The sequence below is a fragment of the Tamandua tetradactyla genome, chromosome 17 (assembly GCF_023851605.1).
Source record: "Tamandua tetradactyla isolate mTamTet1 chromosome 17, mTamTet1.pri, whole genome shotgun sequence".
NCBI lineage: Eukaryota > Metazoa > Chordata > Mammalia > Pilosa > Myrmecophagidae > Tamandua > Tamandua tetradactyla.
This window is the reverse complement of record NC_135343.1, coordinates 43,944,766-43,957,043: the sequence shown is the minus strand read 5'-3', so window position 1 is coordinate 43,957,043 and position 12,278 is coordinate 43,944,766. Positions and strand designations below refer to the sequence as shown.

General features: G+C 46.3%; 1 protein-coding gene across 4 annotated transcripts in view; it reads left to right on the top strand.

The window, feature by feature from the left end:
• TGFA (transforming growth factor alpha) overlaps nucleotides 1-6,850 on the top strand; it is a 101,479-nt gene extending 94,629 nt beyond the window's left edge. For all 4 annotated transcript variants that reach the window (XM_077134495.1, XM_077134494.1, XM_077134497.1 and 1 more), the window contains exons 5-6: nucleotides 1,663-1,772; nucleotides 4,819-6,850. In XM_077134495.1, coding sequence (XP_076990610.1) covers nucleotides 1,663-1,772; nucleotides 4,819-4,826 — 118 coding nt within the window. In that variant the 3' untranslated portion in view covers nucleotides 4,827-6,850. The remainder of the gene's footprint in view (nucleotides 1-1,662; nucleotides 1,773-4,818) is intronic.
• Nucleotides 6,851-12,278: the final 5,428 nt, after the last annotated feature.

Below are 12,278 nucleotides of genomic sequence, written 5' to 3'. Positions count from 1 at the left end.
AACTAAAGATATCTAAGGCACAGAGCAAGCTCTCAGGGAATTTATAGCTAATTGAAGACACAAGGAATTCACTGGACAGTTAAGGCCCCTGGTCCATTCAGGATAAAAATCAACCTCCGGCAGAGGCAGCAGGTGGACGGGCCCCTCTGGTGAATATTGGCTGAATACGAATGCATGAGGCAAGCTCTGAACTATGGGGGCCTTTCCTGAAACCCCGAGCAGTATCTGTTCCATTCCCAGGTGTCATGAGAAAGCAGGTTTCCAGGTAGGGATGAGCAGCCACCAGTTCAGGCAAAGGGGGTGCCCAGCCCAGACTCTGCCACTCCGAAGGACCTTCCCTAGAGGAGCAGGAGCAGGCAGAGGGGCCACTGGCTACCCTCTCTCGTAGCCACCTAGATTTGTGTGTCACTTCACTTCCACAGCCCTGTTCATGGCCAAGAGGGTCCCAGGGCCTTAGTTAGGATCAAGACTGGGTTCTCTCATGGGCCTCCCCAAATGGACTTAAAAGCTCATTTTACCAGATTCTCTGGAGACAGGAGTGATCTAAGGTTCCTAGACAGTCTCTCCCATCCCAGGTTGGTGGTCAGACCCACCTCTCCTCTGTCCCTTCCCAGCCCATCCCTGCCGAGGGCAGAAGCCTGGAGTCAGATAGTATGTCCTCTCCCCACCAGGCTGCTGGTCAGCCTTCAGCTATGCCTTCCAGAAATTACATCAGCGCTGACCCTGGTTTCGTGTCTGAGAATGATGGGGCCAAAACTAGAAACTTTGGGGGATACTCCATGGACTTCCAAGAGAGGGGCTGGGGGGAGATCGTGACATGCTACCCTGGAACCAGGAGGGAAGCACAGCGATGGGTTTACTTCCTCGTCTGTATTTGAGCTCATGTCAGCCAGGCTGCTGCCCCAGCTCACAGATGCATAGGCTGGATGTGAAGGTTCCAGTGAGTAGAAATGCATCCCTCTGTGATACCCCAAGGGAAACAGCTGCCGATGCTGAGATCTTGAGATCTCACAGTCACCTTTAAGGTTCCCTGGTGCTTTTTCCATGCTGACTCTGAAAACTGATCATTCCTGCCCACAGATAGAGGCAGGTGCATTTGTAACCTTGATTTTGCAGGTCTCTGACCTCACAGAGAGGTTGGACTTTCCAAGGCTGGAGAATTTTAGTCCTCAGAGAAGGATTCAAGATGCAAAGCCATTGAGAGCCGTAACTCATTCCCTAATTCTTTCCCTGGGTCAGTTCGGCATGTTCCCCACTTTGCTTCTGGCAACACCTGACAGATGACCCCCCCTCCCAAACCCTCATATCCCTGCTGACCTGAGGTGGCGCTTTGTCCCCGTCCCCCAGCGGATCTGAGACTGTTACTTCATTTATGGTGTTATCCAGGAGGCAGCGAGGCGGTGGCCAGTTTGCCCTGTGAGCCCAGCGCTGGGCTGCGGAAATGGAGCTGGTACTTTGGGGGCAGCTGACGGGTGCTTTTATTATTGGCCAGAATCTGCCCCAAAGGGCCACAGCTCTGGGGGACCCTCAGCCCCCTCTGTGCCCCATCCCTCCAGAGGCCCCCACAGAAAGGCTGGTTTAGAGTCCAGACTTGCCCTGAGTCCTCGGGCAGATGCTACCCAGCCGGGCCCTGCCCAGACCATGGTCTCTCCTCCTTTGTAGCTGCTGTCAGGTCCGGAGGCACTGTGAGTGGTGCCGGGCTCTCGTCTGCCGGCATGAGAAGCCCAGCGCCCTCCTGAAGGGAAGGACTGCCTGCTGCCACTCAGAAACAGGTACGGGCATGCAACGGGGCCAGGGCGGGGGGGTTCTCTCTTAGGAGACAAACTTGGGTGAGAAATAACAAAAAAAAAAAAAGATCACCTTCTCCAGGTCAGGACAAAAGTTTTTGGAGAATTAACCAGGAAGAGGAAGGGAAAGAAAGAGGCTGTTTGATCCTACCAAGTCAGGTGTTTTTAACTTAGAGTGGATCCCTTTTGTCCTTGCTAGAAATTATGAGGCTTTTGAGAAGTTACCTGACTTCTCTGAACCTCACTTTTCTTGCTCTTTAAAAGATTGTTGTACAAGTGGAATGAGTACTGATTTAGAACACCTCGTATGGTGTATGGCAAATTGTAGACCCTCAAAAGATGTTCCTTCTCTTTCTCCTGAGAAAGCCATTTCCCCTTTCCATCAGTGAGTGAAGGATTTGGCTATAGAACATCTCTAAGGGCCCAGCAGGCTCTTTGATCCTCATTAAGCTTCTCCTTGTTTTCTGAGTATTGTCACTGACATTTATGAAGGAGATTATTGGACATCTTGGATATGGGACCAAGCTCCCACCTGGGGAGCCCTTATCTGAGCATCACTGGCTCTGGCCTTGTGGATTTGAACAACTCTTTTATCCAAACAAGCCCTGAAAATTCTCACATCAACCAGCCTTTCTGGGCTGTGTTTTTTTGACAAATGTAGTCCATCATAAACTTAAGGTTCCTTTTAAAGAGCTAGTAGGCTGTTCCCCCTGGGGTGTCCTTTTCTAGGGAACAGTTGACATTAGAAACTCAGGGCTGCATGGCAAGGCTAGGGAGTAAGGCACCTGGAAAGCTGGAAACCCCACATTCTCATTCAACCTCATGATAATCTGACATGAAGGGAGCTGGAGGCCAAAGAGCATCATTGACTTGTTCTTCATGTCGATGATAATTGTGCATGAGTAGTGCTTTTTCTCTGAAGGACTCACAGCTCTTGAGGATGCTAATCCACTTAATCTTCATGATGGCCTTAGGGGAAGATTTGTGAGCAGTGTGGATAGTGAGTCTGCAGAAGACCTGCTTGGGTTCCACCATGAATCAGTGACGTAGAATGAAAACCAGGGGCTCTGAAGACCCCTGATTTGGTTTGCTAAGTGCTGTTGAAATGCAGTAGTATACCAGAAATGGAACAGCTTTTTTTTTTTAATTAAAAAAAAAATTACTAACAAAACATTTAGAAATCATTCCATTCTACATATACAATCAGTAATTCTTAATATCATCACATAGTTGCATAGTCATCATTTCTTAATACATTTGCATCGATTTCGAAAAAAAAAAGACATCAGAAAAAGAAATAAAATGATAATAGAGAGAAAAAAGACTATACGTACCATACCCCTTACCCCTCGCCTTCACCTACCACTATTTCAAACTGAATTTATTTTAACATCTGTTCCCCCTATTTGGAACAGCTTTTAAAAAGGGAATTTATTAAGTTACAAGTTTATAGTTTTGAGGCCATAAAAATGGCCAAACTAAGGCATCCGGCGAAAGATACCTTGACTTAAGGAAGGCCAATGTTTGTCACATGGGAAGACACCTGGCTGGCGTCCGCTGGTCCTTGTTCCTGATTCTGTTGTTTCCAGCTGCTGATGTCAGTGGTTTCCTCTCTAAGCACCTGTGAGCCTTCACTTAGCTCCTCCGGGACTTAACTCTGGGTTCTGGCTTGCTTAGCGTCATATGGGAAGGCACATGATGATGTCTGCTGGGCTCTGCATCTCTAATTGTCCATGTCTAGGCATTTGCTCTCTCTGTCAGCACTCCAAGCATCTTCAGATGTCTACATCTCTGTCAGTTCTGCAGCAGTGTTTTGTCCAAAATGTCTCCCCTTTGAAAGGACTCCAGTGAACTAATCAAGACCGACCTTGAATGGGTGGAGTCACATTTCCATCTAATCAAAAGGCTATACCCACAATTGGACGAGTCACATCTCCACGGAGTAATCTAATCAGAAGGTCACAGCCACAATTGAGTGGGTCAGTCTCCATGGAAACAATCTAATCAGAGATTTCCACCCTATAATATTGAATCAGGATTAAAGGACATGGCTTTTCTGCGGTACACACTACTTTCACACCAGCATAGCCCCACTCACATATTTCTCACACTAGCTCAAGGGGACCATCCATTGAATTCATAAGGGTAAATTTTTTTTCTTTGTCTTTTAGCACCAATATTTTACAAAAATTTACGTTTTAAGAAAATTTGTGACAGACGTAGCATTTATCTGCACCTCAGCAAAGTCATTTGGAATGGAGTAATTTTCTTGCTAATGTCATTTCTCCTCCACCCACATTTGAGAAGTCAATTTTGAGCCTGGGGATGGGTCTGGCCTATCAGAGATGGTCCCCAAGGCTGAAACCTGTTTCCCCAAGATCTGAGACAATGTGTGCCCCCACCACCTCACACAGCACCAGCAGGCCAAACGATGGGTCAAGTGTGAGCTTTGTTGGGGGCAGACCAACTGTGATTCGCCCCAGCCAGGGTGCTCCCACCTCCAGAGGAGCCATACTGGGGACTGGGACCAGAAGATACTCAGGCTGAGCTAGATTCAAGGGCTGCAGAGCATTATTTCCATGCTGCCTCATTGCCATAGCCACAGAGGACCCCCTGAGGATTCTGCCCATCAAAAAATACATGGGCCTGTTCTTGCATGGTCTCGGGGAAGCTCCTCTGCCACCAGCACCCTGCACCAGTTCATGATCTGTCCGCCAAACCACCCTTACTAGGGAGCCGCTCCCGGGCTGCATTGAATTGTCTCTCATCAAACTAAGGCTCTCACAACAGGGCGCATCCCCCTCTTCTCTTCTAACAGAACTCATTTCACTTTCAGTCAGCCCTTCTGGCTTCCTTGGATACTGAAAGCACCATTTCAGAAGACGCTGCCCCTGAGATTAAACCAGCAGAATCTGGACTTGTTCTCGGTGGCAGCGGCTACTACCATCTCCAAATTTCTGTCCCAAGCTTGTTTTCCCAGAGTGGCTGGGGTCTGGCCCACAGTGACTAATCTTTTTTTTCTGCCTTCCAGTGGTCTGAGAAGCCCTGAGGAGAAGTTCAGCCAGGTGGACTGCGGCAGCCCAATGAAGAAAGGATGTCTTCTGGACAGCATCGCCAAGATGCCTGGGCCGCAGGCAGACCTCTCCTCCTTTGCCTGAAACTGCCTGTGCAGCTTTTTTGTCTTTTGTGGGCCTTCAAAACTCTGTCAAGAACTCTGTCTGCTTGGGGTTATTGTGTCCTAGAGAAGAAATCATCAGGCCATGGTTTAAAGACCGGTCAAAAGAGAACTGCCAAGGGGTGGACTTCATGTTTACATAGATGAGGGGACGTGTCAGTTCTGGGTCTACATCCAGCGGTGGGGAGTTACCTTCTGCCCATCGTGGATTCCAGGCTGTGTTTCTCTGCAGTGGGACCATCTGTCCATAACAGTATCCGGCCCAACACCAGAAGGTCTTGTCGTGGTTACAGTTTCCTCTCATCTGCTCACTGGGGAAGAAGGTGGAGAAAAGGTAACTTCTGCTGTTACGTACAGACGCGTCAAGCTTCAGAGGAGCCGTGTCCTTTGTCCCCAGGACCCTCAACCAGCCAGCGTCTTCCACAGACACAAGATGTCAAACCCTTCCCAAGCTGTCGCCACCCTTGGAGTGGAGATCATTTCTTATTTATTAGGTGGACAATGGTTTTATTTTTAATCTCCGAAGACAGTGTAAAACTCCTTCTGATTTCTACGTTAATTACGTATGGATTGTTGCCTGAAAAGTTATACTGATTAGAAATGTCTGGCATCTTTGGGACAACTGAGTCTAGGACAGAGCTGCTGGAGGGTGCAGGGATGGGGCCAGAGGATGAGTTACTGATTGGAGCAAAGATTGGGGTGCAGAAGTCATGCTAATTTAAGACGCTGAGCAGGTAAATGCCCTGGATACATTCCAGTTAGAAAAGTTAGCAAATCCAGCAAGCAGGAACCAGCCACATCTGTTGGGGGTCAGGGAAAGACGGTGCCCGTGTGGACATCTACCTGGGATGCCTGCATTACTGCTTGGTTATTAAACCTGGTTGTTAACTTCCTAGTCCACCCTCCAAGGGTGCGTTTAGAAATGAAGCGTTAACAGAGAGCCAGGAGCCAAATCCAAGAAAGGGGGAGCCAGGCATTAATTTTCCATTCTGTTGCTTCCTTGGTTTGTTGCTTTATTTTTAAAAGTAGAGATTTAACTTTCCTGTTTATTTTCAAGCATTAGGAGGACTATTCCAGTGGTACTCTCTTCTCCATTTGGATGCTGGCTTTATTAACAACAACACTAGCAAGCCACCTCTGCCGTGTGGGTCTCAGAGAAGGAGAAAACATTCTCTGGAGTATCTGGGTAACTTCTGACCTATTGGCCCTCAGCCTGTGGGAAGCAGTCGTTCCCTCCATATAAGCAGTGGGTAGCTCATCCCTAGAATTGCATTAAAATTTAAAATTAGAAAACAGGATAACAATGAAATAACAAATAAACGTCTCCGTACGTGAGGATACTCTTTATTCACTAATATTTGGGAGACGAAAGACTTCTACCTATTAACCCTTCAGTGCAGCTCATTCTTCAGGTTATGAATGGGGCCTTTAAAATAGGTCAAGCTGGCTTGAAATTTCAGTCAGAAAGTTCTGTCCTTCCCTTAATTTTTCTTCTCCATCTATCTATCCCTATGCACTTTTTTCCCTTTATTTTTTTTAGGATTGAGATAATTATATGTCCCGAGTCTTAACGGTAACATTTTTTTAATTTTGTGATGCTGCACCTGTAAGCAGAAATCCGACCAGTTCACCAGCTGCTCCAATGACAAGAGCTCCCAGGTTTGAATTATGCAACAAAATAAGTTCAAGTTTGCATTCCCTGGGCCTGTCCCACGGCAGCGGATGTGTGGATGAAGGCTTGACTGCAGCGTCTTACTCGGAGACTGACCAAATTGACACTGGTTTCTAGACCTCAGTTTGTACCCCCCCGCCCCCTTCCTCCTCAGAATCTCCTGAGAACGTGAGATCCCAGTTCAGAGAAACTAATAAACTGGAGCAGTAGCACTTATTTTTAACTGGAGCTCACATTTTTACTTTAGGACAATCTTTTTTCAGTCTTTTAGAGACTGCTTGAGGTCTGATTGCCTTTGAAATGTGAAAAGGTTTTGGTGGAAGGGGTCTTTCTTCACCTGTGGATGGAATGACCAGGATCCGGCCAAAAGACCTTCTTGGTAATCAGCATCCAGGGGCCTTCACAGAAGTGGGAGAAGTGAAGGATGGGCAGATGATGGAGCAGAGAGAACCTTCTCGGTGCCCTGCGGGGACTGCAGATTTAGTGTCTATGAGTGCTCTGCCTGCATATCCAGCAAGCCACAGCTACCGGTGCCTCCTGCCTTGTCCTGGACACTCATGCGGTGAACAGATTCGAATGTGTGCCTCCCCAGAAGTGCCTTCCAAGTCGGTCCTTTGTGAACCAGCAGGTCTGAAAAGGGTCGGAAGGAGAGGCTGGGATCCAGGAGGCCCAGATGGGACCTTCATCCCCTACCTAGGACATGGGAGCCTTGTTTCATTGGTGATTTGTCTTTCAGAAATCAGATGACCAACAGGCATTGGACTCCCATGCATTTCATAGCAGTGATACTTCTTCAGTTAGCTGTAAAAATGCTCCCTTTTCATGTTTAAAGATGCATCTTTTAGTCCCTCTGCAAATTGCCTGGCCTTCCTTGCTCTTTAGCAAGCCAAGTGTTCATTATGATTAGGGAATCATTCTGGAGGCCTGACCTAGTAAGCAGACATACCTTCTAGTGAGAAACACTGCCATTTTCAGTGTCTCCGGAGACAATGAAAAGCCACCGTGAGGTGGGAGAAGAAAAAGGCCTCTAAAGCTGTGACAAAGCCTGGCCTGGATTCTCCCACTTCCCTACTGGCTGAGACTTTCTTAGTCACATTGACACATTGACAGTAAGTGTCAATGTGACAGTAAGTGTTTGCTTCTAGATGGGAAGATTGACAGCAGCCGGTCCTGGTCTGGAAGACGGCCTGGGCTGAACGCACATGGACCCAAGCCAGGAATGAGCTCACAGTTAAGTTCCAGCAGAGGAGCAGACAGAGTGGGCCCAGGGTCCTTTTTCCTAGGAGAGGAGGAGGAGCTAGGCCGGTCATCTACCCACCTGCCGGTGAGGGAGGAGACTTTGTAGTTCTAGAGATTCTTAGGAGACTGCTCCCTGCAGGTCGAGAAAACTGCCTGGCATCCACGGTTCTCCAGGGCCTGGATGAAATGATGTCCGGCCTAAAGGCATAATCAATCATTGGTATCTAAGAGCAGTTGCCAAAGCTGGAAATGGGCTTCTGGTGGCTTTTCCAGGCATTTTCTGCAGGGAAGACTAAGCTCATTCACTTAGTGGGAAGTGACCCACTCTGCCTCACCCAACCTTTGTAGGATCCGGGCTTTACCTCTCCCAACCTGCCCAGCCAAGGAAGGTGAGATGATTAAAAGGCCCAGAAGACCAAGAGGCTATCACAAAAACAAGGCACACACACGTTTGTTTTTAATGTCCTAACAGAAGACTTAATTCTCTCTAGCCACCGATGTTTAGCAGGCTCGCTGAAAGAGCTAGTGATACACACGCAGTTCTGAAAAGCAACCCCTCCCTCTTCCTAGTATAATAACTTACTGAAATGTTCAACTTTTCATTATCTTTATTATAACAAACCTGATGCTTTTTTTTTTAGAACTTGTTACTCTGACTTCTGTATATGTTGCACTGAAAAGGTTAATATTTAATGTTTTAATTTATTTTGTGTGGTAAATTAATTTGATTTCTATAATGTGTTCATGTGATTAGCAGTTCTTTTCTTTAATATCTGAATTGTAGTTATTTAAAGAGTAGTGAGCAATATAAAATGCAGTTGTGTTTTTCCAGTAATTTGCATTGCTGTTCAGTTGTACTGTACCTTGTTTGGAAGGATGAAGGAATGAACTCTTTTTTTTTTTTTTCCTAAATCAAGTCTGGATGTTTTCTTTAATGAAATTGGGATATTGCTGAAGCAAATTAAGATTTTTCACTGCAAGTGTGAACTATAAAAAAAAAAAGATGATCTTTTGCAAAATATGGGAATCCCTAAATTAACCCGAGTTCATCCCTTGTCTACTTGCAGAAAACAACTTCTCTGAAGTTCTTCCCAATATATAAAATATTTAATCTATTATGTGTCCAGTAATGTACTAACTGATGTGGGGAGGAGGGGTAGACATATAACACATAATCTCTGCCCACAAAGGATTTGAGCTCTGGCTGGGAAGACGGTCTGACATGCAGAATATAATTCTGGACCCTTTCTAAAAAAAATACAAATGAACTGCAAAATTTTATGGCATAAACTGCAGCAGTGGTTCTCAAAGTGTGGTCCCCCGACCAGCAACATCAGTATCACCTGGGAACTTGTTAGGAATGCAAGTTCTCAGGCCCCATTCCTACTTAATTCTGGGGGTCAGGTCTGCGATCTGTGTTTTAACAAGCCCTCTGGGATGATTCTGATACATGTTCAAGTTTAAAAATTACTCTATAGGACTGAGCAAAGGCACTAATGTAGAGTGCCTAATGTAGAGGCTTTGCGTGGGAGGTGATACTTGGCACAGTTCACGCCTGAGGGTTCAAATTTAATAGCCATCAGAAATGATGACCTTTGAATTAATACCTACATGTGTCTGGATCTTCTCTACTCAGCCTGGTTGAAGGAAAAAAAAAAAAAACAGGCTTTCCCACCCTCACCTGCATCCCAAGCCACTGCCCAGTTTCTAACTGCAAAGACTTGTTCTAGAACTGGTACTCTACCCCCGGTGCCTTCCCATGGGGTTGAGCTGCTAACTACCCTACACGTGGACCTCACATGTGCTACCACATATGAGGAGCTCCTGGAGGAGAAGGGAGAGTGACATCATTGCTGAGTGGCATAAGAATTAGGTCCCCCAAGGAAAGCTCAGCCATTTGTGGAGGTGTGCATTTAAGCCTGGTGTCCAATCCCCAGGGGGCGGCTTGGGCTCATTCTAACTTACAGGAAGATGGAAACCCAGGCAACGCCTCGTGCCGAGTTCCCTGGCCTGGCATGTCTCTTAGTGGAGCCTCCGCCCACCTCTTAGGAGAAGGAGGGAGAGGCCTACCCATTCTTGGTCTTACCCCTTGGGGCCCTGTGCAAACCTCAGGGCCATCCCCAGAACCTTATTTCTGACCTGTGGGATTTTCCACTTGCCCCCCCCTTACTCCTCCCTGATTTCCAAGCTCTCCTCATGCCGTGACCACCCCTGCCACAACCTATGTCCAGTGGCCATCCCTGGCTCAAGTCAGGTGCTCTGGACTGTCCAGGGTGAGGTGGACCCATCTCAGGAAAAAAGCACCTGTGACCTTCCAGTCAAGCCAGACCTTTCCTCATTTGTCCAGGGGACTCACGGTCACCCACTTGAATCCATGTTCTAGACTGTTTAGACCCAGCCCCGTTAGCTCCTGTTGGCCCAATGCAGACTCCTTTTGTCCTGGTTTCTATGGCCCTGTCCTGGGTGTTGGAGTGTGACCCTCTCTTTGCCTCCTCTCCGGCTCAAGCTCCTTGCCCTGGTGCCCCCAGGAATCCCAGCCCCAACCCTCTTTTTCCCATCTCCTGAAACTCCCTTTTTGGCACATGCTGTCTGTAGGTTGTGCTGCTTCCAGCAGGACCTGAGATTTCTCCAGAAATAGGAGTGACATGCCCGTGGTCATGTATAAACTGGGTCTAGCAATGCCTATTCCCCTAGACTAGTGTTTTTCATCCCAGATGAATCAAATTAGAATCTGTGGGGATGAGGTGGGGGGACTTTAGGAAAAGAAAAGGCTCATACGTAATTTTGGCCAAGAGCTAGATAAACCAAAAAATGAAAACTAAGATTACATATCAAAATGTATAAGGCAGTATCCCAGTTTCTAACTGCAAAGGCTTGTTCTAGAACTGTCGCTCTGTCCACGGAGCCTGGCTGCATGGGCATTCCCATGGGGTTGAGCTGCTAACTAACCTACAGTAGCCATCCCTGGTCCAAGTCAGGTGCTCTGGACTCATTAATAAATTCATCTTTATATTCTTAAATTATCCAAAGCACAAATAAAAGAACTAAACATTCAACTCAAGAAATTATAAAAAGAACCAAAAATATATACAGGGAAAGTAAGAGAGAAAATAACAAAGATAAAGGAAGTAATAAATCAAAAATGGAAAAAACATTGGAATTAAATAATTGAAGAACTCCTTTGAAAGAAACCTCAGGCAAATCCAAACAAAAACAAAAGGAGATAGAAATCCTAAAACTCAAAATTAGAGATGATAAATTTATAACAACAGATAGTGAATATGTTTTAAAAGAGGGCTAGTCAATAATGTTAACAACTTTTGAATGTCAATGAAATGAGCAATTTTCTTCTAAAAACATAAATCACCCAAACTGACCCTACAATAAGCTACTCTATCTAGAAAAACGTCCGAGGGTGCCGGGTGGTTCGGTGGTAGAAGGCTCGCCTTTCATGCAGGAGACCTGGGTTCGATTTCCAGACCATGCACAAAAAAAAAAGAAAGAAAGAAAAAGCCTGAAAAACTTGTCTGATACAACTCCCCCTTAGCTGCTAGAATGCAATGTACCAGAAACCGAATGGCTTTTAAAAAGGGGAATGTAATACGTTGCTAGTTTACAGTTCTAAGGCCAAGAAAATGTCCCAATTAAAACAAGTCTATAGAAATGTGCAATCTAAAGCATCCAGGGAAAGATACCTTGGTTCAAGAAGGCCAATGAAGTTCAGGGTCTCTCTCTCAAATGAGAAGGCACATGGCAAACAGGGTCTGGGTTTCTGTCATCTGGAAAGGCATGTGGTGAACATGGCATCATCTGTTAGCTTTCTCTCCTGGCTTCCTTTCATGAAGCTCCCCAGGAGATGTTTTCCTTCATTTCCAAAGGTCGCTGGCTGGTGGACTCTCTGCTTCTCGTGGCTATGTCATTCTGCTCTCTCAGAATCTCCTGGCTTTCTCTCTTGTCTTTCTCTCTTGTAGGATTCCAGTAAACTAATCAAGACCCACCCAAATGGATGGAGACACATCTCCACCTAATCCAGTTTAACAACCACTCTTGATTGAGTCACATCTCCAGGGAGATGATCTGATTACAGTTTCAAGCATACAGTACTGAATAGGGATTAGAAGAAACGGCTGGATTTATAAAATGGGATTAGGATTGAAACATGGCTTTTCATGCATACATCCTTTCAAACTGGCACAGAAGAGTTCAGACCCAAATTAGTTTACTGGTGATTTTTCTTTCCTCTCCTCTTATCTTCCCTCCCCAATTCTTTACAGTTCTTACACTTCACAGAAGTTCTTTCCAGCAGCTACTCTTGGATGTTCAGGAGAGCTTTATCCCCTACCTTCCTGCAGGGCAACCACTGACCGCAACCTGTGCCGGGGCACAGAGACCCTATCCCCCAGGT